Raw genomic sequence first — 26,511 nt, forward strand, 5'->3', positions numbered from 1 at the left:
GCAAGAAGGCAGGGGACAAGCACAGGGGATCACCGAGAAAGTGGTAGGGATTGTGTAGCTAAGCTGTTGGGGTGGATGGGAAGACTAGATAGGTCATATGGTCTATGTTTGCCATCATGTTTGTGTTTTTGGAACTGCAAATGTCCAAAGCATGGCTTGTCTTGGACAATGAAGAAGGAAAGGGACAGAAGGCAACCCTGTGCTTGGCCATCCTCACTTGTGGCATTTATCCTGCCTGTCCATGAAGAAAATATTTGCTTACCTGTAACTGGTGTTCTCCATGAACTTCAATTACCTCATTCCTTACTGCAAGCTTTGCTAGCCAATAGGATATCAGTCTCCATATATGGCACTATGTGATGTCACCCTTATGGGGGACTGTAAATCCTCCTGTCTTTAGAGTAAACCATATGAGGCATGGGTAAAGCTCCTTCTGAAGGTGCCTCAGATCAGAGTATTCTCTGCCCAAGTCTGACAGTATAACTTCCATGAAAGTTCTTGAGTTACGTTTATATCCGTTTAATCCAGGATCAAGGATGATTTCAGGATTACCTGCTAGCTCTGTTTCTGAAGGAAAGGCAAATCCAAGTTCATTGTGTGCATGAACTTGCAGTTTATTTTAAATCCAACAGACCTCAAACTGGCAAAGCAAATGAACTAAAGTATACAAAGGAATACATAATCCTCAAATAATACAAATAAAATACATAAAATAACAGTACACCAACCTAAGCAAACAGAACTGCAATAAGACAAAACATTGCTGACTTAAATCATTAGTCATTCAATTGAGGGGACTGTAATTATAAAATATCTCCTAAAATGAAAGGATATCTACTGGTTTTATCTTTTGAATTAATCAGTCTTAGTTTATGTTTAAGCCAGTTCAGTTGCCTCAGTTCTGTATAAGCATGGATCCTATATTTTTTGCATTTACACAAAAAGTATCCATTCAAGTAAACTTCAGATATAAATGAAATATGTAGTAGAAATATGATACAGGGTTATGTTTTTTTAAGAACATGATCGTAAAGGTGAATGTAATTTTGAAAAGTTAAACCGCCTGATGAAAACCTGGTTCCAAAGATTAGGCCATTATCAGGACCCTGACAGTCATTTCTGAGAAACTATCTGGACATGGAAGAAGGAGTAGATAAATTCTGTTGAAACGAAGCCAGTTGGTGAACTCTAGTCCTTAAGTACTGTAGATAGGTCTGTTTGTTTTGGAATAGCCACATTTTGCAAATCAACCTGGTTTCTGGATATAAATACTGGTAGAAATAAAAAAAAGACCACCTTAGATGTCAATGAAAATACTGCATGCACCAGCTAAAATAATAATACCGATAACACCTTCAAACCTCAAAAAGTACAGTTCACAACAAGCAATGAATGTTACATAGGAGCAAACAGAAGTGAGGAAAGACGGATTTTCTGTCCGAAAAGCTACACTGAACGCCACTTTACGGCTCTCTATGAGTTACTTCCGGTCATACCCCGGAAGTGTACATGCGTGCGACGGTGGCTGTCGGGAGCTGTAGTTCCGGGTACGAATTTCCGACGGCACTAGTGGGTGACGGTGCGCATGCGTTGTTACCAGACGGGAGTTGTAGTTCCAGGAGTGGCCCTCCGGCTTCTGTTATGACGGAAAAAGGAATAGGGGCGGGACTATAGCCCCCAGAGTGCCGCGCGCGGGGAGCGGGGAAAGCAGGAGGAGGTGGCCCGAAGAAGGGGGGAGAGGAGCGGCTGAGGAAGCCGGGAGGGGCGGCGGTGATGTTGGAGGCCATGACGGAGCCCGGCCCGGACGGTGAGACCTGAGGGAATGAGTGAGCGATTCCCGAGAGAGACTGTGGGGAGGGGAGAGACCGGAGGAGGGGGAGAAGTAGAAACAAGGTGGGTTGAGGAAAGGGAGAAAGAGGGGCCCAGAAGAAGGACTCTCGGGGAAGAAAGAGATGGGGGTGGTGGAGTCGAGGGACCCCTATTCTCACCCCGGTGTCAGAGAGGCCCAGCTATAGGTACTCGATCCGCCCCCCCTGCTCCTCTTCTCCTTTTTTAGCGGGTTGTTTCTTTCCCTCAGCCTGAGGGCCCTCTATCTTGCCCCCACCTAGCCCTAGTTCCCTCTTCACCCTTCATGCCCACCCAGTCCTAGGTCCCTTTTCTCCCCCCCCCCCCCCCCCGGCTCCATCTCTTCTTCATCCCTTCTCCCACCCGGCTCTGGGCCCCTCTTTTTCTCTCTCTCCCCCCACCCGGCTCTGAGTCCCCCCACCCACCACCACCACTCGGTTGTGTGTCGCTCTTTTCTCTCCCTATCATCCGGTTGTGGGTCCCTCTCCCCCCCCCCCTCTATTGTGGGTTCATTTTTCCCTCCATTCGGTGTATATTTTTCTTCCCTCCCCCTCCCACCCAATTGTGGGTCCCTTCTTTCTGTCTAGTTCTGGGTCCCTCTTCTCTATCCCTCCCCGCCCATCAGCTTGAGGCCCCTTTTCCCTTTCTCTCACTCCTGCCGGACTCTCTTCTCCCTCACCCAGGTGGAAGTGTATACGGAAGAAGAAAAAGGGTGTAATATTGCGTTGTAGATACAGATTCTTTAGTTCTGTGTAGGAAGGGGGGGGTGACGATCTCTTCTCATCACTCGGCTCTGCGTGCACCAAAACTTAGTGTGCTTTCTCATTTATTCTTCTCCCAGATCTGCCACCGAATCTGAAAGTGGAATCACAGGTGAGTAGGCCGGGTGTAGGAAACGTTAATGCTGCTGCCTTTACTGCCAGAGCTTGTCCTTGGAGTAAAATTTCTTTCAAGAGAGGTAGATTACTACTCTTCCTCTCCCCCTGACCTGTTAAAAGCCAATTCTGGGGCTAACATTTGCCCTCAGGATGCCACCGCTATGCATGCTGCTGCAGGAGCGAAGGGAGCAAGCTGTGGAGCTGAAGGGTTCCTGGCTGGCTTGGGCTCATCCTTTCCCTAGCAAACTCAGTCTGTAGGGTGTGAGGCTATGAAGGAGCTGCTTTCGTGCCCTCATTTCCACACACACACTAATATGTCAGCTCCATCATCTGGATTTAAGAGCTTCCACCACTGTATCCTTCCCTACCCTTTTCTGTAACTCTGCACAACTCTTGTCACCAGTTTTAATTCTGTTCTGTGCCTTTCAACTGGCCTCGATTTTCAGGGCAACCTTAATATTGAGCTCAACTCAATTTTTAAACAAAGTAAGGTGCAGGACATCTTGAAAAGGGAGCATGTTTTTGAGTGCCAGCTAGTGGCATAGAGAAAACTTAGCATGGAAGCAGCCATAAACCAGAAAATGGTTTCTTATTTTGCTGAAAAGAGATGAGATCCTCTTTTGCTGATTGGTTGCCCCTTATCATCTTTCCTGCTTTCCTCAAAGCCCCCCGAGAAGCGGCGACGGACGATTGAAGACTTCAACAAGTTCTGCAACTTTGTCCTGGCATACGCTGGCTACATCCCATCATCTGCGAAGGAGGTGAGTGACTGCAGTAGCTTCCATACTTGCTTGTTTGCCTTAGGTTGCTGGGGAGAGGGAAGCCTGATCAGGGCCTAGCGATGACCAGTAGTTCAAGAGAGAGGAATGTAGAAACATCACTAATGCTGCTGTGGCCATCCGGTCTCTGCCCCATTATTCCTTCCAGACCCCCTGTGACCTATTGCTTTGTCCCTTGCCCTCTCACCTCTGAGGATCCCTCTGTACCTGTCCAAGGCTAGTCCGCTCCACCCCCCGGCGGAGGATTTCTGTGTGCTCATCTCAGGCTTGGCTCTTCACTTCTCCACTGTGAAGGATTTATCCTTCACTCCCCTCAATGCTGAAGGTCTTCTGTCTGTCCAAAACTTACTGCTCGCTCTCAACATTGCCAGGAATCCTCTGTGTACCTGACCCAAGCTTTACCCCTCCCACCCACCACTGCCAAGGATCCCCTGTACTTGTTTCTGGATTTACCCTCCTACCTGCCACCACTGAGGATCCTCTGTGCTCATGTCAGGCTTAGCCCTTCACTTCCTTGCCACTGGGATTCCTCTGTGCCTATCCCAGGCTTGATTCCTGGCACCCTCGCTGCCGGGGATTCCTCTGGGCCTATCCCTGGCTTGATTCCCGGCACCCTCGCTGCTGGGGATTCCTCTGGGCCTATCCCTGGCTTGATTCCCGGCACCCTCGCTGCTGGGGATTCCTCTGGGCCTATCCCTGGCTTGATTCCCGGCACCCTCGCTGCCGGGGATTCCTCTGGGCCTATCCCAGGCTTGATTCCCGGCATCCTCGCTGCCGGGGATTCCTCCGGGCCTATCCCTGGCTTGATTCCCGGCACCCTCGCTGCCGGGGATTCCTCTGGGCCTATCCCTGGCTTGATTCCCGGCACCCTCGCTGCCGGGGATTCCTCCGGGCCTATCCCTGGCTTGATTCCCGGCACCCTCGCTGCCGGGGATTCCTCCGGGCCTATCCCTGGCTTGATTCCCGGCACCCTCGCTGCCGGGGATTCCTCCGGGCCTATCCCAGGCTTGATTCCCGGCACCCTCGCTGCCGGGGATTCCTCCGGGCCTATCCCTGGCTTGATTCCCGGCACCCTCGCTGCCGGGGATTCCTCCGTGCCTATCCCAGGCTTGATTCCCGGCACCCTCGCTGCCGGGGATTCCTCCGGGCCTATCCCTGGCTTGATTCCCGGCACCCTCGCTGCCGGGGATTCCTCCGGGCCTATCCCAGGCTTGATTCCCGGCACCCTCGCTGCCGGGGATTCCTCTGTGCCTATCCCAGGCTTGATTCCCGGCACCCTCGCTGCCGGGGATTCCTCTGTGCCTATCCCAGGCTTGATTCCCGGCACCCTCGCTGCCGGGGATTCCTCCGGGCCTATCCCTGGCTTGATTCCCGGCACCCTCGCTGCCGGGGATTCCTCCGGGCCTATCCCAGGCTTGATTCCCGGCACCCTCGCTGCCGGGGATTCCTCCGGGCCTATCCCTGGCTTGATTCCCGGCACCCTCGCTGCCGGGGATTCCTCTGTGCCTATCCCAGGCTTGATTCCCGGCACCCTCGCTGCCGGGGATTCCTCTGTGCCTATCCCAGGCTTGATTCCCGGCACCCTCGCTGCCGGGGATTCCTCTGTGCCTATCCCTGGCTTGATTCCCGGCACCCTCGCTACTGGCGATTCCTCTGGGTCTATCCCAGGCCTGATTCCCGGCACCCTCGCTGCTGGCGATTCCTCTGGGCCTATCCCAGGCTTGATTCCCGGCACCCTCGCTGCTGGCGATTCCTCTGGGCCTATCCCAGGCTTGATTCCCGGCACCCTCGCTGCCGGGGATTCCTCTGTGCCTATCCCTGGCTTGATTCCTGGCACCCTCGCTGCCGGGGATTCCTCTGTGCCTATCCCAGGCCTGATTCCCGGCACCCTCGCTGCTGGGGATTCCTCTGGGCCTATCCCAGGCTTGATTCCCGGCACCCTCGCTGCTGGGGATTCCTCTGTGCCTGTCCCAGATGATCCTGAAAGTTTGAGAGAGGTTTTCCTCTTATTGGACAGATTCTATGGGCCCAGCACCCTTTAGGGGAATAAATGCATTCTTCCATTCTAGCACAGTCATGTAATGTTCTATATGATTTGTAAAAATCAAATCTCAAGAGCTGCTGTTAATGAAAATATTTTCTGGAAACTTGGGCACCAACTACGTTTTATTTTTTCGGAGCCAGAGGACATTTTTGTCCCCTGATAACTTTATTTTCTTTTGCTGTTTTATTCTTTTGTCTAAATGTTGTGATTTATTTCATTCAGATTTTTTTTTTTTTACTTGTTCTCTCCACCCTCTGCCCATTCCCCTTCCCTTTTCTTATCTCCCTGGGGTCTGCGGTTGGGGGGTCCTTTTCCAGACCCGGGGGTGGGGATAGCCCCCTTTGCTGGGCCTTGGAAGGCCACGGTGCCTCCTATTGGTCTTGAGGAAGCATTGGACACCAGGTGTTTGGAGCCTGGGTACTTTCCTGCTTTGGTTGCTGCAGTGGTGCAGTTTGATGTGGCCCTGGGTCCTGGTTGTGTCCCAAATAGATTATGGCTGACTGGAATGAAAACAGAGCCCAGTCTGCATCCGAAGGGGCAATATTCTGAACTGGGAATAGCGCCCGGGTCTCCTGTCTTTGTTGCACAGCGCCGAGGGAATGGAACCTCAATCTGCTGGGGCAGCGCAGAGCCAGAAATGGGTCCCGGCCTCCCTCGTTCGGCAGCGCCGGAGCCAGGCATGGAGCTCTCAGCTCCTGTTTGGGGGAAGTACGGAGCTAGGGATTGTTGTTGGGAATTGACCCCGGGGCATAGCTGAGGAGGGAGAACTGGGAATGAAGCCCAGTGCTACTTGTCTGGCTAAGTTCAGACACAAGGTGGTGTTTAAATATCCGGCCTTATTCGCTGCCTGGGATTTAGGTGGGATGGGGGGGGGGGGGGGGGCATCGGGTTATCTCGCTCGCTGAGCTGGATGAGTCTTGGACTGCCTCGGGGCTGTCCTGCCGGGCCCTGATGCCACTGGAGCAGTCCCCGCGGCTGCTGGTTTCTGAGATGCCAGGAGGAGCAGGAAGCTTCGTGATGGTGGGGTGGGTACAGGGGGGAGAACGCGGATATTTAATTTTCAATCCTGCTGGGGAAGAAGGCAGAAGCTGTGGCCGCTCCTTGAGCTGCAAGGAACATTCAAATGCTCTTCTGGGAGAAAGGAAGGGCATTGGATGCAATGGTTGGTGGGGCGGGGAGGCAGGCCAGCTGGCCCGCTATGACTTTTATTTGTAATATTTGCTTGCCACCTAACAGGATGGTGTTCAGTGGGACCTTTGTCCTGCTCGGCATCCGGCAGAAGTGATCCGGCTACCAGTAGCCGGATAACTAGTTTGCTTGCCGGCTTACTGAATGTTGGCCTACAGGTTTCCCGCTCTCTGGTAAAGAGCGCAGCCGCTTTTTCCGCACGCCTTCCCCAGGCTTTTAACCGCCTCCCTGAGAGTGGCCTATGCCCCAAGCCTGTTGGCCGTGACGCCCACTTTCTTTCCTCTTTTCCCCAGGAAAATAACTGGATCCCATCGGGCTCCAACTCTCCTATCCAGACAGAAAGCGCGGCCGACAGCGATGGCTGGGAGTCTGCCCACTCGGACCTGCGCACCATCGAGACCTTCGTGAAGAAGGCGAAGTCTTCCAAGAAAAAGGCGGCCTTCCGGCGGCTGAAGTCGGACAGCACCCTGCTGGAGAAAATGAAGCTGAAGGACTCCCTCTTTGACCTGGCGGAGCGGAAGAAGGAGCGCAGGAGCCGGAAGCTGGGCCTGGAGGGACCCAGGAAGAGCCCAGCCGCCGCGCCGGAGAAGCGCTCCCGCATCAAGAAGAGCAAGAAGAGGAAGTTGAAAAAGGCCGAGAAGGAGGCCAAGTCCTCGCTGAGCGAGACGGACTCTGAGGAGGAGGAGGAGGAGGAGGAGGACAGGGGCGGGCTGCAGGGCCTGAGGCTGTTGTCCTCTGGGGCCCGGGGGGGCGCTCTGGAGCTGCAGGGCAGCCTTGCACAGAACCTGCCAGGGGAGGAAGGGAAGGATTGTGTCAGCACAGAGACCAGCCAGGACGGGGACGGCAGCTCCAGCGAGGGGGAGATGAGGGTCATGGACGAGGACATCATGGTGGAATCGGGTAAGCATGCGGGGGGGGGGGGGGGGGCACTAACCCTGTCTGTGTGTGAGTTCACGGGGGGTGGGGATGGACAGTGTCCTCGCCCCCCTTGGTTTGCTGGGTAGATTGCAGGCCTTGACTTGATGACTCTAGCTGGGAATAGGAACGCGCAGTCCCCGGGGAGGCTGGGTTATAGATACACCGCACCTTTTGCTTGCCTCCCTTGCCTTACCGGTGGCCTGTGGGGGTTGGGTTGAAGCCTCGCCTTTGCAATGTACTCATCTTCCCCTTTCCCTGCAGGCGATGACTCTTGGGACCTGATTACCTGCTACTGCCAGAAACCCTTTGCGGGCCGGCCCATGATCGAGTGCAACCAGTGCAGCACGTGGATCCACCTCTCCTGCGCCAAGATCAAGAAGACGCACGTGCCGGACGTTTTCTTCTGCCAGAAGTGTAAGGAAGGCGGCCGCCCCCACGGGGAGCCCCACAAGCCCAGCGCGAAAGGGGAGCCGTAAGCAGCAGCAGCAGCCGCCGCGCCCCGGCCTTCACGGCCCTTCAGACTTTGGGTCTCTGCTCTGGAGGAACCAGAGGGAGGGCGAATGCGATTGGGGGTGCGAGGCCGCAGCACCCCCCCCCCCACTATCACCCCCCCCTCCCTGTCAGAAGGGGGGGAAGAGACTGCTCCCCCGGCAGAGAACGGGCGATATTAGCGGAGATAGACGGACGGCCGAAACTGAGAGGATTGGGTTTAACTGTCTTCTTTCTGTGGCTCCTGCCGCCGCCCCGGCCCTCTTTCCTCCCCAAAGAGTGTGTGGCACGGGATTATTGCTGCAGATCTCCTCTGATCATTGTTACTTCGCTCTTGAAAGAGAGAGAGAGTTTTTTTTTTTCTTTGAGAAGAATTGCACTCGGAGATCTCCCGCCTTCCCTTTGCCGTTGCCACTCGCTCTCCGTGCGGATTGGCGTGCAGAGAGATGGCGGCGCGTCTGTTATTCAAAGGGACGGGACAAGGGTCTCTCGCCACCCTGTGACTTGAGAGGATGCCAAGAGTTTTGTTCATAATTAGAGAATTTTGCTTTTTTTTTTTTTTAATCTTTATTATTATTTACACGAGGAGCAGGAGAAAGTGTTTGTATGTGGGAGGAGAGGGAACTGAAAAAAAACCAAAAAACAAGTTATGGTTTCCGAAAAGAATTTAAAATAAATAAGAGGTGATGAGAGCTGTTTTCTGTATCGGGCCTAAGGTATCACTTGACCTTGGAGTGACCTCTTTGCAAGTTAACTCAGCATTGTAAATAGATGAAAGGGTAGGTCTTTTTTTTTTTGTTTCTTGTTAGTTACTCTTCAGAGTCTGAGCGTGGATAAAGAGGGGAAGAATGGGAGAATGACAGCGGCATTTGCAGCTTTTCTGCTTCTGCGGTCGGCGAAGGCAACATCAGGGCGGGGGGGGGAGGGGGGGTCTCGTGGTTGCGGCAAGGTGGCGGGGGAGATTCCGTGCCACGCGCAGAGGATGCCACGGAGGTGGCCTGAAGAAGGAGGCCGCGACGGTTGGGGACGTTTGGATGGGACGCTGCTCCGCACGTGGCTTTGTTGTGAGAGCGTCTCGTCTGGGATTCCTGTTCCGAATGGCTTCTGGCACACCCAGTGCCGGGGCGGTCAGCACCTGCGGGATCCTGTGCTCAGCATTGCTTGCCCCATCCATTGCCATCAGAGATGGCATGAAATGATTCCTGCGTCTGTACCGCTGCCCCCCCCCCCCCCCCCCAAACACCCATCAATCTGGCACTTTCCAAAGCACTCTTCCATGCCGGCCAAGGGAGCAATGAAGGGGAAGCTATGGTGGATGAGACGTGAGCAGAATTAACCAGAGAAATCTGTACCATTGACATTAAATCTTCTGTTTCTTTTCTTGGTTAACATTTGGTGGTGTGTGTTTGTGTTTTCTCACTCTGTCCATCCCACCTGGTTTTTTAATTGTGCATTTGGCCTACAAAATGCCAAGGGAGCAGTACAATATATACGGGGTCAGGAGCTGGGGGTGAGCTTATCTGAAGACCTTGAGGTGGCCAGACAGGTGGATAAGGCAAAAGCTGGGGGTGGTCAGCAGGAAAAAGGAGGTGATGGTGGTGAAACCTCACCGGTGTGCTGTGCGTAATTCCGGAGCTTGTAGCTTCCAAACGATATCGGTCAGTTTAGAGGGCAAAGGTCTTCATCATGAGGCGCATGCGGACAGACTTCAAGATGTAATGTGGAGACTCTGAAGGAGGGAGGGGAGAAATGCAGGCAGGACAGGCTGCCACGCTGCAAGCTTTGAGCTCCTTCCCCCCCCCCCCCCCCCGCCTTGCATGCATGGAGATGGTAAGCCCTGCTTTCCTTGGAGAAATTGTACCCCCAGCTCCGTGCCCTGCAGTAGGGCAAAGCCCAGAATTCCCTGCTGAGCCAGGGCTGTGACAGCCACTGAAATAAATGACAATAGCGGAGGACAGCGGCAGCTGCTTACCAGAAAAAAAGAATTGCCACCTGCCAGAGAGGCCTGGCAGCCTCATGGGAAAGAAGTGAACAGGCAAGGGAGCGAGCGCTGGCTCTGTAGGGGGAGGGGGCTCGGTCCAGGAGAGAAGATACAGTTTGTTGTGTAACTGAAAGCTTTAGGATAAAGGGACCGGGTGGAGAAGCAGGTATTTTCTGCAGGGCAAGGATAGCGCAGCCATGGGGACGTGGTCTGAGGGAGAGATGGGATCCAAAGGGTAGGGATAAAGCCCAGGATGGGGCACCGCAGGACCTTAAGCAGTGGGGGAAGTGCAGGGCAGGGCATGCAAGATTGTGCCAAAGCGGTCGGCAGAATGGGCAGAGGCTGCATGGGGGCTGTGCAGGTTTCATCTGCCAGCAGTTTAATGTCTTTCTAAAATCCAGGGACTCTGGAGTGCTGCTTGGACTGCGCATGTACTGGGAGTGAGCAGACTTGGACACGGATAATGCTGACATGAGAAGTTTACCAGTTACGATGCAGATTAGACTATGGACAAGACACAGTTGGAAAGAGTTTGTCCTTTGGGACAGACACCCGTAAGCCTCGTAGCAGCACACAGCCTGAAGACTTTAAATAGGAAGCTAATCCCCCGCAGTTGTTTATTGCGTAATATTAATAACCTATTTTACTTTTGATGTCCTGAGCCCCTTGGGGGGAGCAGGGTGCCTCAAACTTGCATCCTGTCCAGTATCTTATTGGCCCTTGTTGATGCTGTTGGGTTGAGTTTGTTTGTGAGCTAATTTGGGTCTCCGGTTGCTATCGGGGAGATGAAGCAAAGTGATGGCTTCCGATTCTGGCTGCATCGTTGTTGGGGGGAGGATGGCTGGGATGGGAGGTTAGGGTTGCCAGCTCTCCAGGATTGGTTTGGAGCCCCCAGAAATGAGATGTCAGCCTCCCGGTGAACCGGGTTGCTTGGCTCAGATGGTGCGAGTGTGGTGCCAAGCAGGTAGGTTTGATCCCCTTATGGCCTAAGGTTTTGTGGTCATAAAGTAATAAACTAAAATTTGACGAGGGCGAATACTAAAACTACTGAGGTAGCATTTAACTATTCAAAAAAAAAAAAAAAAAAGAGGAAATTAATTAGAAAAAACTGAAAGGAGCAATCTACAAGGTTAAAAACTTGCCCGAGATATGGGCGCTGTTTAAAAGGACCATCCTGGAGGCCGAGACACAATGTATTCCCTGCATTAAAAAAGTTGAAGGACAACCAAACCGCTGCCGGTGTGCTTTAATGGTGCAGTGAGAGAGACAAGTAGAGAGCTAAAGGGAACATCCTTCAAAAAAGAGAAAGCAGATGCAAATGAGGAAAACAGGGAGAAGAGCTCAAGCACTGGCCCGGCCGTTGTGAAACGTGCGCAGGCGCCGAGAGCATTGGAGAAGCAGCTTGCCGTAGAGGTGAAATACATTCATACTTACAAAACCTGTGAGGGAGATGAGCTGAGGGATAGAAAGGACAAGGCAACAGCAGACAAGCCCGATGAGTTCTCTGCCGCTGTCTTTCCTCAGGCAGATGGGGCTGACTCTGGAGAATGTAATAACTCAGCTTAATAGACGAAAGAATAACAAATCACTAGGATCAGCTGGTATTCACCCCCCCCCCCCCCCAAAACATGAAACTGCAGACCTGTTTCTGGTGACTTGTAACCTACCATTTAAAACAGCCCCAGTACCCGAAGACTGGAGGGTGGCCGAGGTGACTCCAGTTTTTAAAAAGGGGCTCCCAGGGTGAGCCGGGGCGCTAGAGGCCTATGAGCCTGAATGGGCTGGGTAAACTGGTCAAGGCTGTTCTAAAGATCAAAACTACTGACCCCCACAGACAGCCACCGTTTTAGCAGAGGACACTCTTGCCCTCCCTGAGGGGGTAAATAAACATGCAGACAATTAATACCGTATATTTGGATTTTCAGAAGGCCCTCACGAGAGACTCCTCACGACACTGGGGGGTCATGGGAGGACTGGATAAAAGGCAGGCAGCAGAGGGTAGGACTAAATGGTTAGTTTTCCAGATGGGTGCCCCAGGGGGTCTGTGTTGGGACCAGTTCTACTTGGCGTGTTCATGAATGACGTGGAGTAAGATGAGTCGTTAAAACAGCAGCGGATTGTGAAGAACTGCAGAAGGACCTGGTGAGAGCAGGAGAGGCCGGGCCTCTGAATGGCTAATGTGGGCAAGCGCAGAGTAATGCACGAGGGGGGAAAATAGCCCCAGCTTGCAGGTACCCGATGCCGGGAGTCGGCACCCAGGACAAGGACCGCAGAGTCCTTGTGGATGATGCCTTGACATCTTCACTCAATGTGCGTCGGCCATCAAAAAGGCAAATGGACTGTTAGGGAGAGAGAACGTCATTAATGCCTTTGTATAGATCCACGATGAAACCTCATCTTGTGCAGTTCTGGTTGCTCCATAGCGGAACTAGAAAAGGTGCAGAGGAGGCAAGAAGCAAGAGAAAGGAGACGGAACAGCTTCTTTATGGAGAGGCTACAGAGACTCGGGCTCTTCGGCTTGGAAAAGAGGAAACTGAGAGAGGATAGGATTGAGATTGCTAAAATCCCGAGTGGGGTGGAATGAGTAAACAGAGGACAGTTCTTGATCTTTTCAGATGACACTGGGCTAGGGGACATGCCAGGAACCTAGCAACTGGCAGATTTAAAACAAATCACAGAAAGTATCTTTGCCTTCAGCGTGCCAGAAAGCTATTAAGTTTGTTACTGGAGGATGTGGTCAATGCACCACTGACCACATAGTGGGGTTCAAAAGAGGATTGTACAAGTTCCTGAAGGAAAAGTCCATAAACAGTTACTAGTCAGGTAGAGTTTGGAAAGCCAGCGCTTAATCCCCAAGTGTGAGCTACAAGAAAATAGTCCATCCTGGACTGGCCACTCTCTTGAGAGAAGATCCTGGGCTTTGATGGACCTTAGACTGACCAGCATGGCCTTTCTTATCTTCCCTCATTTTCAGCTTCTCATCAGCTCATCTTCTCCGAGGCCGTGGTCCAGTCCTGTTTGCAAGGTGCCGGTTTAAAAAGAAGAAAACCGATGATATCAGCAAGACAATTCCAGGAGACCCGAGATTTGCCAGAGCCAATACCCTGTTGATTTTTAGTGTTTTTAATAAAAGAAAAAGTGCTCTCCGGTTTTTGCCGTGTCCAGCCAGCTGTGACCCTGACGTCGCACGTGGTGGTGGGGAGGGAATAGCAGGCTAAGCGAGGGAGCCGGCGGCGCATACGGAGCAGCTGGTGGTGATTTCCGAGGTCTCCGCCAACCCCAAGACCTGAAGGAGCGGGTGGCCCTTCTGCTGCTACCTGCCCCGACCGTGCTGTCCGCTGTGCTAGCAGAGGTAGGCAAGGAAGAAGCACGGCGAGGGATGGTTAATCAAACTGAATGCATAAAATAAGAATGGGTCAAGGGCCAAAGGAGTGGCTAGAGGAGAGGAGAGGGTGCGAGAGAGAGTGGTGCCTCCACACACAGAGTACACCGTGTGCACAAGTCTCCTGCGATTCCCCCCCCGGAAGCACCTGCAAGACACAGGCACACAGGCGAAGGAGTTATAAGCCATGGCCATGCAAAGCTAGACCTTGTTTTTAGTGCAGTGAAATGCAGTTTGGGTCGAGGTTAGTGAATACCTGCAGAGTCTCAGCTGGGCCTCCAGTCTCCCCAGCTGAGATTCTTCCCCTGGTGTTACCCCCCCCCCCCACCCCCACCTCGGGTAGATGAGCAGACGTCGGTCAACACCGGCTCCCTCTCACTGCACCTTTTACCTTTTCCTACTGCTGCTCGGCCCGAGCATGTCCCAATCTGGTTACGCTGGTGGGCGGAACTAACCCATCATCTATGGAAGCAACGAATCGCCCAAAGCAGCGTAGAATATTAAAAACGCAGAGATGACGAACCGGGCTGTAACCGTGCCGAGTAATCGCAGGCTCAAGATTTCAGCGCCAGCAGCTTTTACTATCGTCCTCTGCTCTTGCTCTTCCGGCGCTGATGGCCGAGTTCTGTTTGGGTTTTAAGTGTGCTCCCTCCAGTTTGCTGAAAACGCGGAGCGGCTGTGCCACCACTGTTCGGGCTGTAGCCGTGCCTTCGTGCAGGTCTTCCATCGCTGTGTAGGGTTGTCACTGGAGCTTATCCTGCCGCCGTTAGGCTTGTGATCAGGGCTGGGCTTGTATCTTTCCCCATCTTGGCACTGCTAAAGTTTCATAGAAATGAGCAAGCTCTCTGGCCCCCGTTTCTTGTTACCACCGTGCCCTGCATCTGGTGCTTTTCTACTGGCAGAGCACTGTAAGTGTGATGCTTTCTTTGAGTTGCCAAACCGCACGCCACACCCCCAACGCTTCATCCGAGGAAGATATCTGGGACCAGTCCTGGGTCCGCCCAGGGCAGGCAGTGAGCACGGCTCTGTGCAGGGGGAGGCAGGGCCACTGGTGAACTGTGAGCCTGAACTGGCTGGGCTCCCTAGGCAGACTGGATAGACCAATTATTGTGGGGGGTTTTTTGTTTAATCTGCCCTTGCTATGTTACAACAGCTTTGCTTGGATAACAATGAGCTAGGAGGTGGTGGACGGGATGCATCTGCTGCTAGGGAGGCAGGTGGTCAGTGGATTGCCAGTTTAAAGGTCCTGATGACCTTTAGCCAGGCCAACAAATGCTTTCCATAATAAACGAGCTTAAGAAAGCTATGCCATGTGAAGAAATCCAAGGACAGGTTTTGTCAGATGGTTTGGTCTGTTACAGGGGAAAATGCCACAGGAATGGATTGGCTTCCTGTGGTTGCCACCTGGCACACTTTTTAAGTCGCTGGATGGGACATGGCCAGTTGAAGACTGATTCATGTTTAAATTTGTATATTATTTGTATTGCCCTTGCCCCTCTGTGAGGCTAACCCATAAGTAACGCCGCAGCCCGCCCCTACTGGTGCTGGAGGGGAGAGCAGGGGACGAGAATTTGTCTCGTGTCCTTGTGGAGAGAATGTGCCAGGTGAAGGGTGATGGCTATTGAGTGGGCACGACGGACCCGGCTGATCGGCTGCGCGAGGCGGATGACGTTGCCGTCTCCGGCATCGAGCGACAGCTAGAAAGGAGGCAGAGTAAAAAGTGAAATTGCTTACCTGTAAGGGAGGGGGTTCTCCAAGGACAGCAGAACAAGTCAGGGCTTGTACTTGTACTGCTGGCCAGGTTTAGCAGTTTTGCTTTCTCCATGCACAAGCAGGGTACAAACAGCCCAAGCTGAAAAAGGGACTCCAGAACAAATAGGTGGTTCTAATGTAGATAAGCAGCCCCTTGGACAGTGGAGAAGTTGATGCTATTTCTTAAGTTGTTTCGGAAAACTTGTGCTGAATTGGAACCCCGATCCAAACAGCAAGGCTTTGCAAAGCTGTGGATTGTAGGTCGCCCCTACATATGCCCTGCCTCGATTTTCATAGGCAGTTGTTGCCTTTGCTCTTATCTGATGTACTTTAACGGCTTGTGGTAGCATTAGAATAGCAGATTTGAACTCTGACCTCTAAGCTAGTCCTCCGCTGCCCTGCTGGGGCAGATAAATTCTTGTGGGAAGGGTGGGACATAATGGAAAAGCCTTTCCTGCAATAGGTTCATTCTCCGGTGTTAAAATAAGGGGGGAGGTGACCCCTTCGGTTTGATAGGTTTTCTTTTCTCCTTCACCTTCCTCGGTGGAGGTTTTACGGATTCCCTGTTATGACCTTTTTTCTTCGGTGCCGTTTTCGGCTCCAATGGTCTCTGCGCTGATGCCGGCTTCAGTGCTGTCCGTGCCGCCTACTCTTCCATTCTTGGCACCAATGATGGCTCCATTGTCCTTGGCGCCGATATCAGCCCCACTGCTCTTGGCATTGACAATTGGTCCGACTTGGTACTAAATACTGAATCCAGTGAGTTCGGCGCTGATGTTCGTTTACCTAACTTTCACGCCGAATACATTTTAGCCATCAGAATTCTTTTTAGTTGGATTGCTGTGATGCTGGCTCTTTCCCAGATCTCTTATCTTTTGATTGTGTCTCATCGTTGGAGTCCTCACTATTTAGAGACGCTCCAGTTTCTGAAACCTGCACTGTCCCCGTCTGAGGGAGATGAGACCTCCATTATTTTTTTTTAGCTTCATTTGGTGAATACTGTACATTCCTCTCCCCAAAAGTCTAAGGTGTGTTAGGGACTTACTTCCTCGTAAGGGTCTCCGTTTGACACTGCATCAGAGTGGACGAGGCAGAGTCTGCTGCTCGACGTGTGTAGGCCTGAGGATCCTGCTTTGCCCTCGGCCATCTCAAGTCTCTGATTCCTAAAGTAGGTGAGGTAGATCATGATTCCCTCGAGTAATTACTATAAACCCATTTTTTAAATTATTTTACCACAGAAAAGTCGGGAGCGCATAGTGCACACAAGTTTTTATTTTTATTTATTTATTTAAAAATGTTTATATACCGCAAACAATAAAACATTTGCATGTCCGTCTAGGCGGTTTACAAATATACATACATAAGTTAAAAAGTAAAGCACAGCAAATTTACCTACGAAGGTTAAAATAGACAAACACAACTCATTTAAACATAATAAAGGTCTAGCGGTATACTGTGTTATTGTATTTAAGGTATGTTGTATGCTTCATTGAATAGATATGTCTTTAGCATTTTCTTAAATTCCTTACGGCCTGTTGGCCTGTTCTCTCGTAAAGTGCTTGAATAAGCACAAGCTCTGCTGATTTAGCCCCCACCCCCCGTGCATAATGTTTACTCAGAATTGTGCTGCACTCAATATTTCTCTTCCAGATCGTACTTCGAGGTATTTTGTGCTCAACTGAAAATTAAAATTCCCCTCCTTTTTTTACATTAGAAAAACCGAATGTTACATCAGTCCTGTTGAGGGGGGGGGGGGGGGGGTTACTAGATAAATTATTTTATCTGAAGTAAGATCTCTCCTTTGGCTGCTCTGCTCTTTAGATTTCATTTCCAAGGCAATACCAGCATTTACGAATGTAGAGAGCTCCTATTTGTAAATCTGAGTCGAGGGATGCAATGTGTGCGTGGTGGGGGAATCGCATGAAGACCCTCCCCCCTTTTCTGGTTAGCACTGGGTTGGTTGATCAGAGCCCTAGGTAGGCACGTAAAGCATGAATACAGCACGGACAGCTGCACAGCGGATCTTCAGTGGAGCGCCCCATGCAGGTGTCAGGGGGATGCACGTATAGAACAGAAAGTTACTGGGCAGCCAAAGAAGGGGTGTGGCTGTAACTGAGTGCAGGGTGTTTATTCCCAAAAAAGTGAAAACCCAATTGAGAAATAATGCACATTAGGCCCAACAGAAAAGGAGACAGAACACACTAAGACCAAAAGAAGCAGCAAAGGAGGTAATTTATACCTTTCAAAATATTGACTAGGCCTGCCGCTTCAGTCATTTAAACGGCCTCCGCACAAAGGAGGGAAGCGGGCCAGGACTCCTTAAGGCACAGTTCAGCCACCTTGTGGAAGGCTTTGTGCTGGCTGAAGTACAGTCCCTGCCGTGCTAGGATGCTCGGTTCCAGCTTCAACGGAACGAACGCTGAGGGGGAAAGCAGGAGCCCTTCAATAAGCGAACACCGAAGCCGAGCGGCGGGGAAGAGCCCCCTCTGCTAAAGTGCAGGAACGAAGCATCCGTTTGGGGAGAGGCGGAATATGAAATGCATGTTCAGAAACAAACAGGAAAGGGGAGGTAGCCCCAAAGCTTGACTCGTTGAACGTTTGGAAGCCCATTGCTTGTCATGAGCCGTGTGTGGGGTTTTTGTTTTTTCCTGTCCTCTGGATTCTTCACTTGTTCCTGAACAGGTTGGGTGTTAAGTGACGTCTCTGGGGAAGGTGATATTCAGAATGACTGAGGCCTCCTTCCTCTGCTAGTCAGAGTATTTCATGTGCAGGGGAACACTTTTTTTGGGAGGAAAGCATGCCTGATGCTGACGTTTCGCGAGCGGGTGGCCTTCAAAGATTGTTGACACAGGGAACAAAATGTGTGCCAATCTAGGTGAACTTGCTCAAGGCTTCTGCAAATCAGACAATCTTGGTCTATAGGCAGTTCCTTACCCGAAGTCTGCTGGGACTCTGCGCATCACTGAGCTGCTACCTAACTAATAATCTGTTCCCGAATGGCAGAGAAGTGGAAGAGCTCCAAAAAGGGGAGGGGGAAAATAGCATACAGAGTGTGTGCCCGACCTTCAGACGCTTCTCATATTTATAGGTGGGGAGCTAGGTGGAAGAGGGCCCGCCACCATGCAGAGCCAGCTCCTTGCAAAGATCACTTACGGTGGAAACCTGACCGGATTACAGCCCAACGAATACGAGTCGACCCTCACCTACCTGTGCATGAAGGGTTTGGCGACCGTCTTCTCTGCTCTGGCGAGCTGCTTTCTCTTCTCGGTTGTTAGGCGGTGCCCGCGGATTCGAGAGAAGGTGCGCTTTATCCTGCTCGCCTGCATCATGGCCAGCGAGACCACCTGCTTCTGCACCCTCTTCATCATCTCCGCCTTTGGGGTGTTCAGCTGGAGCATCTCCTACCTGGGCTGCTCCTTCCTGCGGGTCCTCTCCAACACCACCAATAATGCCGAGCTCTACGGCATGGCGGCCATGTGCCTTGACCGGTACCTCGCCGTTTGCCACCCTCTCCTCTACGACGCCTTCTGCTCCTCCAAGAATATCCTCCGGTCGGTGCTGTTCGTCTGCCTTGCTCCTCTCGTGGTCCCCTGCTCCCTCTTTCTCCTCCAGAACTTCTTGCTGGATTCCCAAACAGTGCTGGGCTTGGTGGATAATTGCAGCTTCAATCACCTGGAGGTCTATCCATGGATGACATCGGTTCGCTTGGGTCTCTTTTCCGTTCAGTTTCTGGCTTGCTTCCTGATCATCTGCACCACCTACGTCCTGGTAGTGAAAGAAGGGATCCGTGCTGGGGCCATCAGCTCCGTGAACCACCGTGCCCGACGGACAATCCTTTTCCACCTGGTACAGTTGTCTTTGTACATCTTGCCAATCGTGATGTACCTTGTTTACTACAGCCTGCTGGGCACGAGTCCGGCCCTCTTCCCCATCCTGCCTCACCTCCAGATGGCCAACACCGTCATCTTCACCCTTGCCCAGATTATCAATCCCGTGGTGTTTGGGCTCTGTGCAGAGGAGATGAAACCCTTCGTTCCAGCAGTGCTGAGGAGGGGCCGGCAGGTTGTGCCACGCAGCTGACCTTCGCTTTATTTTATATTCCACCTTTTGTGACACTTTCAAAGTGCGTATTTTGTTTGCTTCCTCTTTAACCTCTGTCTCTCCACTCTTCCATCCTCTCTATTTGTCCTTCCTTCCCTCCCCACCCACCCTCTCTTCATCCCCTTCTGGTCTCTTAAACATTTTTCACCTTGGTTCAGACCTGCTGAGTTACCCAGGAGCGAGTCTTTTTTTTTTTTTTTTTTTTTGCCGGTCCTGGTTTTGAATTATACATCCCAAAGCAGCGTGGGATTTGTGGTCCCCCAGCTCTATCCCTTCAAATCGGTGCTGCAGGTCCCATAATGCATCAGGAGAGGGATGTCAGAAATCCAGGACTGGCCTGAAACCTGGAGCTGGGTAACTTGGCAGCTCTGTCACCTTCTCCAGTTTGAGCACCTGGCCCACTACCTTTTTACATTTCTGTTTAAGTGCAGGACATTTTTCAAACTTGGTTTCAAAATTGTATGCGCTTGGGGAGTGATACCTTGGTTTTGTCCGACAGAGAGAATGGAGGGAAACCAAAAGCCGTCAACGAGTCGGCCCCTTAATGTGGAAAAGGTTAGCGTTTGGGTGTAATTTACCAGGCTTTCTAAAGTCTGGGCCCCGGCCTGTAAGAGGGGAGGGAGAGGGCTTGGCCGGCTTTCCAGCTCGCTGGTGTCCGAGCTGCCTGAAGGGGTGGTCGGGCTGCTCCCGCAGCTTCACGCGCCCTCTGAGGCCTGGAAGGCAGAATGACTGCAGAGCCCGGGGAGGTGCTGCCTGGCCCGGGGGCGAAGACCTTTTGTTCCTTGGATTCTAGCGGGAGCGAAGGTGACCTTTTTGCTCCTGTTTTAATTTTTCCTGTCTAAAGCTGCCCTTTTTTTTTTGTGGCTGTGAAAATAAAACCTGCTTGGATTGTTTCCTGTCTTTATCCTTGGGAACGTTTGAGGTCTGTGCTTGAAATTAGAGGGGGAAGGGGGCTGCAGAGGACTTTGTCTTCCTCCAATCCTGCCTCCATCGTCTCCTCTGTTCTTCTCCCTCCTCTGTTTCCTCTCATTTTTATGGTCACTTTACCGCAGGTTATGGCGGCAAACGCAGTATCGTTCCCGCCATGCTGCTTGCTCCCCAGGTCTTGCCTTCTCTCTCCCCTGCCTGCTCGGTGCACAGCCCTCTCTCCTCCTAGGTCCCAGGTCCCCATCTGCCCCTCGGACTGCTATCCCCTCGCCTCCCAAAGGCCTCGAGCCTTTCCCCTCTGTACCCGTCCGCTGTCACTGCCTGGTTTGTGTGCATTGAACAGAGATGAAATCCCAGAGAGTTTGCAGGTATGTGGCTGTCATCCCCCGACCCTGGGCTCCCTCCTTGGGAATTAAGTTTTTGTAAAGCAGATTCCACCTTCAGCCACTGCAGAAGAGGCGAACTGCAAGATCTCATGCACTACAGCCCCCTTTCTGGGGCCACTAAAAGGTGTCACAACCTGCAGAGAATCCAATAATCAAACTTCTAATCTCCTCTTTCTCATGTGAATTTTTTTTTTATTAAGAAATAATTAAAATAGTACATTAAGTCTTTCTTGTCGGTGGATGCAGGCACGGACTGTTTTGGACAATTTTCATCTCTCGGACCTAAAATTCTGCTTTGCAAACACTAGGCCCTGCTAACTACATGGTAACATAGTAAAACTGACTTCCAAGTCATCGTTTCTGGCCCTCAGTAATGAGTGTACGAGGCAATTGGTCATTTTCTTGGCTGTCGCCTCCTCACAAATCTTACCCAAAAAATGTAATTTCAAGATTGTATTTTCACACAAAATGCAAAGAAACTCCAGTTACAATGTCTAAAATAAGGTCATCCTTTGCCTAATTAGACTAAGGCAGCAGATAAGCAATCCCTGGCCCAAAACCAACTCTTATCACCTCTGCTTCAATTTTCAATCCGAATGCAAAGTTTACAGACCCGGCGAGTTCCTCCTGTGCCTCTGGACTTCCAGCTCAGCTGAGATCTGGCACTGTGCACCTTCATTCACCATTTATTTAAACCATTTTATCCTGCCCCATCCATGGCACTGGGTAGATAACAGCATCAACAAAAGCACGAACCAAAACCAGACACAGCCGATGCACAGGCATAGATGGTGGCTTCTCGTGAGGACCGGCTAGCAAAACGAGGTTTCAGGCTGGCAAGCCCTGTTAGATCAGCAAGAGGGTTAGCTGGGCGGTGCCGAAAGGGTAAGCTCCTGGCAGGAGAGGCTGCGGGTGCGGGTGCGGGTTCAAGATGGGAGCCTCATGCCTGTTGTGAGCCAACCTAATGTTGCCTTCGGCCAGCTTCCTAAAGCAAACCTCATGTTCCCCCCTATTTCATGTTCCCTCCCAACCTCTTTCATCCAGCTGCAGGGACAGCCCTCAGCCAGGGGCCAGGCACAGTCTGAAACACACCGGTCATTCCAGCTCGTATATTACACTCTTACCCCGCTTGTTTGAAATGAAGCACTCCCAAGCAAGGAGCAAGCCAAAATACATCAACATAAAATAAATAAGGTGCAGCCAATCTAACACAGTAAACATAAAATGCATACAAAGAGACCAAAATACAGCCAACATAATAAAATACACACAATCTAAACAAAGACAACCTATGGGAGCTAAAATAACATAACACCATAGTAATAAAATGTACACAGTCCTATGGCTTGCATATCATCTGTCCCCACTGTCATGAGCTAATGTTGTCATAAAAATATCTAACACATCTTCAAAAGCAGTCTACAAGGGACAAAATATAAAAACCTTTCACAAAAAGTCAGGAAAAGCAAAAACCTGGAATGTATTAGGAAGAAGCCAGGGTTAAAAGCCATGCTTTTACTTTTCTACAGAACATCTGATCTTGAATTAACTGAATCTGTAAAGGGCAATTTATTCCCGAGGGGCTGTTCGCTGCAGATATCAGCACAGGGGCGGGTACATTCAAGGCAACGCTATTTTAAACGAGGGCGTCCTTAGCAGTGCAGTCTGAGAGGACCTCGGAGCCCGTGTGGGACGATACAGGGTGACATGGGTAACCTGCTCCTTTGCTTTTCAGTTACCTAAATACCAAACACAATCTTAAATCGAGTTCTGAATTCAAGTGGTAGCCAGTGGAGGTTGTACAAGACTGGATTCAAGCTCTGCCTGAAACAAGACGAGCTGCAGAGGTGTAGGACATGAGAATATCTTTTAGGCAAGGCATTGAGAAGGCTGTTTCAGACATCTGTAGGACTGGGGACTAGAGCAGGGGGGGGGGGGGGGGGGAGAAGGGACAGAAAGAGCCAAAAGGAGGGGGGGGTGGTGGCTGTCTGATGGAGGGAAATAATAAAAAGTGTGCGCTGTCCAGTCTTAGCACCGCAGGGGCACTGCAAGCTCCGGGAGGGGGGAGTGCGGTGGCCGGTGGTTGTCCTAAGCAGGCCATGGCTTAGCCGCATGTCTCGTTCAGCAGACCTGGGAGAAGACCCCCCCCCCCCCCCACCCCGCTACCACTGCAGCAGGCCTGGCAAAGGTTTGGCGAGGGCATCCCGGATGCCCTGTGTATCATCTATCAGGTATATAAATGGATCAATGGATATATAAGATGTCAGACAACTGGGGGGGGGGGGGGGGCTGACCTATTGCATAGATGGAAGGGGGGGGAGCCGCAGGTCGTAAGGTTTACTGAAGCGGTCGGGCCCCCCCAGGGAGATGAAGGGGTTGAATCACTGCTGCAGTGCTTTCTACGGAAGGAGGGATTCCTACTTTTGACAACCGGTGAAACTGGGGGGGGAATTCCCAGAAGAGCCTTGCCAATAATAAAAACAGGTGGGCGATTGGGATCGGAGCGGAGACCTGAGAGGGGGGGGGGGGGGGGGGGAATCGGACTCCTGGCCGGAGAGGGAGCAAAGGCAGTTTCCTGGCTGCAGCCGCTTTCCCCGCTGGGTTTACCTTGCCATCTCCCCTTTTTTTTCCCCTCCCAAGATGGCTGCAGTGGGGGCCACCTCTAAGGCGGATGCGTCCCTTGAGCGGGGCAGCTACCGAGAGAGAGAGAGAGAGAGGCGGGAGCAAAGCCCCCTCTGCCGCTTCCCTCTGCCCTGGACCCCGGAGGAACCTGCTGGGGGGGGGGGGGGGGGGGGGGAGACATCGTCGGTCCTGGTGCTGACTCCTGCCAATTAAGTGGCTTAACCAGGCCCTGCCAACTGGATCCCGTCCTTTGTTGCAGGGGCCTCCTCTGGGACTTTCTTCCCTCAGTCTGAGGAGCCGAGCAGATTTATAGCGACTGCTTTGTCACGCTGACTGGCTGCTTTCAGAGAGAACCCCCACCAGGTCTCTCCTTTCATAACTGCTAATTCTTAAGCTCCACAAATGGGGTTTGGCCTTTAGGTTTCTGCATCCCAAATGCATGCTTTTTGTAATTTATTTTTTTAGATCAAAGCGTAGTGGTCGTACCCTTGGCTGTTTTTTCACATTTAAAAAAAAAAAAAAAAATCATCTTTCGTGGTATTTACTCCGTCCGTCATGTCTGCTCTGCTGCAGGTTTTCTTGCCCTCTGTAAACAGACTCGCTGCCCATCCTAGTGCTTTCCCAATGTCACTGGGGGCACATTGAAGACGATTGGGCCTGGCAACCCTGCTGGTCCCATTGCTCAACCGTCTTTCAGATCATCTCCTGCAGATCAAAATCATTCTGAGGTTCCCAGACTTAAAGGGATTGAAGGGCGAATACGAAAAACTCTTTTGTCATTTCTGAATGGGCTGGAGGTTTCTGGCCAGTGCTGGACTTGGATATTGAATGTGTTTGTGGTGACAAAACATTTCAAGATGGGAGTCTCTCCCCCCCCCCCCCCCCCCCCCCCCATCATCTTTAGAGAAATTGGGAAGGGAGACTGCGGGACTTGCATCCCTGCAGGCCCTAACTGCAGAAGCTCACCAGAAATATCTCAGTTTTGTGTTAAGGGGCGCATGGTCTTACCCTTTGGGTTGTTCACAGTTACCTTCCCTTGAAGGTCCTGGCACCTCTTCTTGCTCACCTCAGACCTGAAGGGAATGTGTTTGTCTTTCCTGATTTGGATGGCCACCATTTTGGAAGTTCGGGTGGTACAGCTGCTGTGGAAGCTTCTAGTTGGGAGAAGATGATGGCGGTGCTACCCCATGGCTCACGTTACGTGGCCAGAGTTTTGTTCAGCTGCCACAGGAGCCCTGCAGAGGACATAAGAAGCGCCACGCTGGGTCAGACCAAGAGTCCATCGAGCCCAGCACCTCGTCTCTGACAGTGGCCAGTCTGGAGCACCAGGAAGTACCCAGCAGTCCTGAAAAATTGATCAATTTCTTGTTACCCACTCCCTGCCTGTCCCCAGGTCTGCCTAGCTAATTCAGTTATGGACTTTTCTTCCAGGAACTTGTCCAAACCCCTTATAAATCCCGCTGTGCCAGATGCCTTGGACCACAACCTCCGGCAACAAATTCCACAGCTTGATTGTGCGCTGAGTGGAAAAATATGTTCTCCAATTTGTTTTAAATCTGCTGCTTGTTAGTTTCATGGACTGTCTCCTGGTCCTTGCCCTAGCTGAAAGAGTAAAGAAGCAGGGCCACGTTATGGGTGTTAGGTTCAGTGGTGGCAGTGCCAGGCACGGTTCCATTCACCAACCTACACTTGTGTCCCTTACGGTGGGAAGGCTTTGAGGTGGAACATAGAGCAAATATTGTACCTGTTTTGGAAGGGAATAATGTCTTGGACTGATGTCTTAAGAGAAAGATCCCTGGCCATTACAATTTATGCGTTGGGTAGCCCGGGGAGGTAACTCAGGGAATCTGCTCACAGGAGTAGTTAAGGCTGCATATGGAATGAACGAGCAGATGCGGCATGAAGCGCTGGAAGATGCCGAGAGGAACGTATGGCCTCCTTTTCTGGGTGGAAAGCCTTCTTAGCAGTACAGCAGCAGTCATATTCTGGGAGGGGGTGCAAACTTTTAACTGTGAACATGCTGAACACTTTGGAGCAAAATCTTTGCCGACAAGCACTCTCCCCACTCGCCCCCCCCCATCCTAGGTCCCAGCACACTTTTCACACCTCCCGAGGTCCCACCCTAGCACTCTCCCCCTTCCCCAGGTCTGATCCCAGCACTCTGCCCAATGTCTCAGCACACCAGGTACAGATTGCAGTTCCCTCGGCCTGGACAAGGATGGCTTGAGATTCCTGAAAGCGGCAAGGTTATCCAATTCATCGAGCCCTTGGCATCGAGGAGTGTTAATGGGACACCCCCCCATTTGAATCAGTGCACTTGTCTTGGCGGCCATTTTCCCAGTGACATGACTGTGCTGATAACCCTCTTTGATTGGCTATGTACCTCTAACTTTCTCAAGACAAGTCAGTCCTTTGACCTGTTCCTTCTTTTGTTAGGAACGTTAATTCTAGTTTTCATGTAAATTGAGAGATTTTTTTTCCTAGCTGAAGAATCAGAAGGAAAAGTGCTTGGCATTCTCTGGATGGTAAGCGGGGACTCAAGTTTTATTTGGACAGCACAAAACCTTTTTTGCAAGACATAGCAAATGTTCACTTGTATTTGCAGCTGGTAAGAAGGGATTACCACCAGCATCTGAAGCTTCTGTTTCCGGATGGCTAAAGTCTTGTGTAACAGAGGCTTACAAAAAGTAAGGACGAAGACTCCAGTAGAGATAGGCCAGAGCCCAGTCCAGCGGGGTGGTTTCCAGATCGCCCGCAGAGGAGGTGGGTGCCGCTGTGAAACAGATCTCTTAAGGCGGAGACTTGGCGCTTAGAACGTAAGAACGCAAGACTTGCCGTACTGCCTCAGACCAAAGGCCCATCCAGCCCAGCATCCTGTTTCCAACCGTGGCCAAGCCGGGTCACTGGTTAACAGAAGCTCTCAAAACCCTACAGGATGAGTCAGTTGGGTCATCTGAAGGCACAGATAGCAGGAGAGTGGTGGTGCAGGCCTCTTCCCCTACCTTTGGCACAGCTTTGGGATGTCACTCGTGTCTGCACTGGTGCAGGGAGGGTAATAAAATGTGGATTTTGAGTTACCTTACATCAGTTCTTCACGACAGTCTGGTCAAACGTCACCACTCTGCATGGAATGGTCTTCTCAATGGTTCCATTAATTAATTAATGAACATCAGGGGGGGAGACTCGGTAGTGTTTCTACTTAATGCTTTTAAATTTAAA

At 51.5% G+C, this 26,511-nt stretch overlaps 2 protein-coding genes across 2 annotated transcripts; both read left to right on the top strand.

Annotated features, from left to right (window-relative positions):
* The first annotated feature begins 610 nt into the window (after positions 1–610).
* Positions 611–9,532, top strand: PHF23 (PHD finger protein 23). Its single transcript, XM_029580103.1, has 5 exons — positions 611–1,807; positions 2,687–2,718; positions 3,389–3,484; positions 7,028–7,634; positions 7,914–9,532. Exons 1-5 carry the CDS (start codon positions 1,774–1,776, stop codon positions 8,126–8,128), a joined length of 984 nt encoding a protein of 327 aa, XP_029435963.1. The 5' UTR covers positions 611–1,773; the 3' UTR covers positions 8,129–9,532.
* An 8,844-nt stretch (positions 9,533–18,376) lies between these two features.
* Positions 18,377–19,339, top strand: LOC115077464 (odorant receptor 131-2-like). Its single transcript, XM_029579757.1, has one exon. It carries the CDS (start codon positions 18,377–18,379, stop codon positions 19,334–19,336), a length of 960 nt encoding a protein of 319 aa, XP_029435617.1. The 3' UTR covers positions 19,337–19,339.
* The last annotated feature ends 7,172 nt before the right edge of the window (positions 19,340–26,511 follow it).

This window comes from Rhinatrema bivittatum, chromosome 16, assembly GCF_901001135.1.
Source record: "Rhinatrema bivittatum chromosome 16, aRhiBiv1.1, whole genome shotgun sequence".
Lineage (NCBI taxonomy): Eukaryota > Metazoa > Chordata > Amphibia > Gymnophiona > Rhinatrematidae > Rhinatrema > Rhinatrema bivittatum.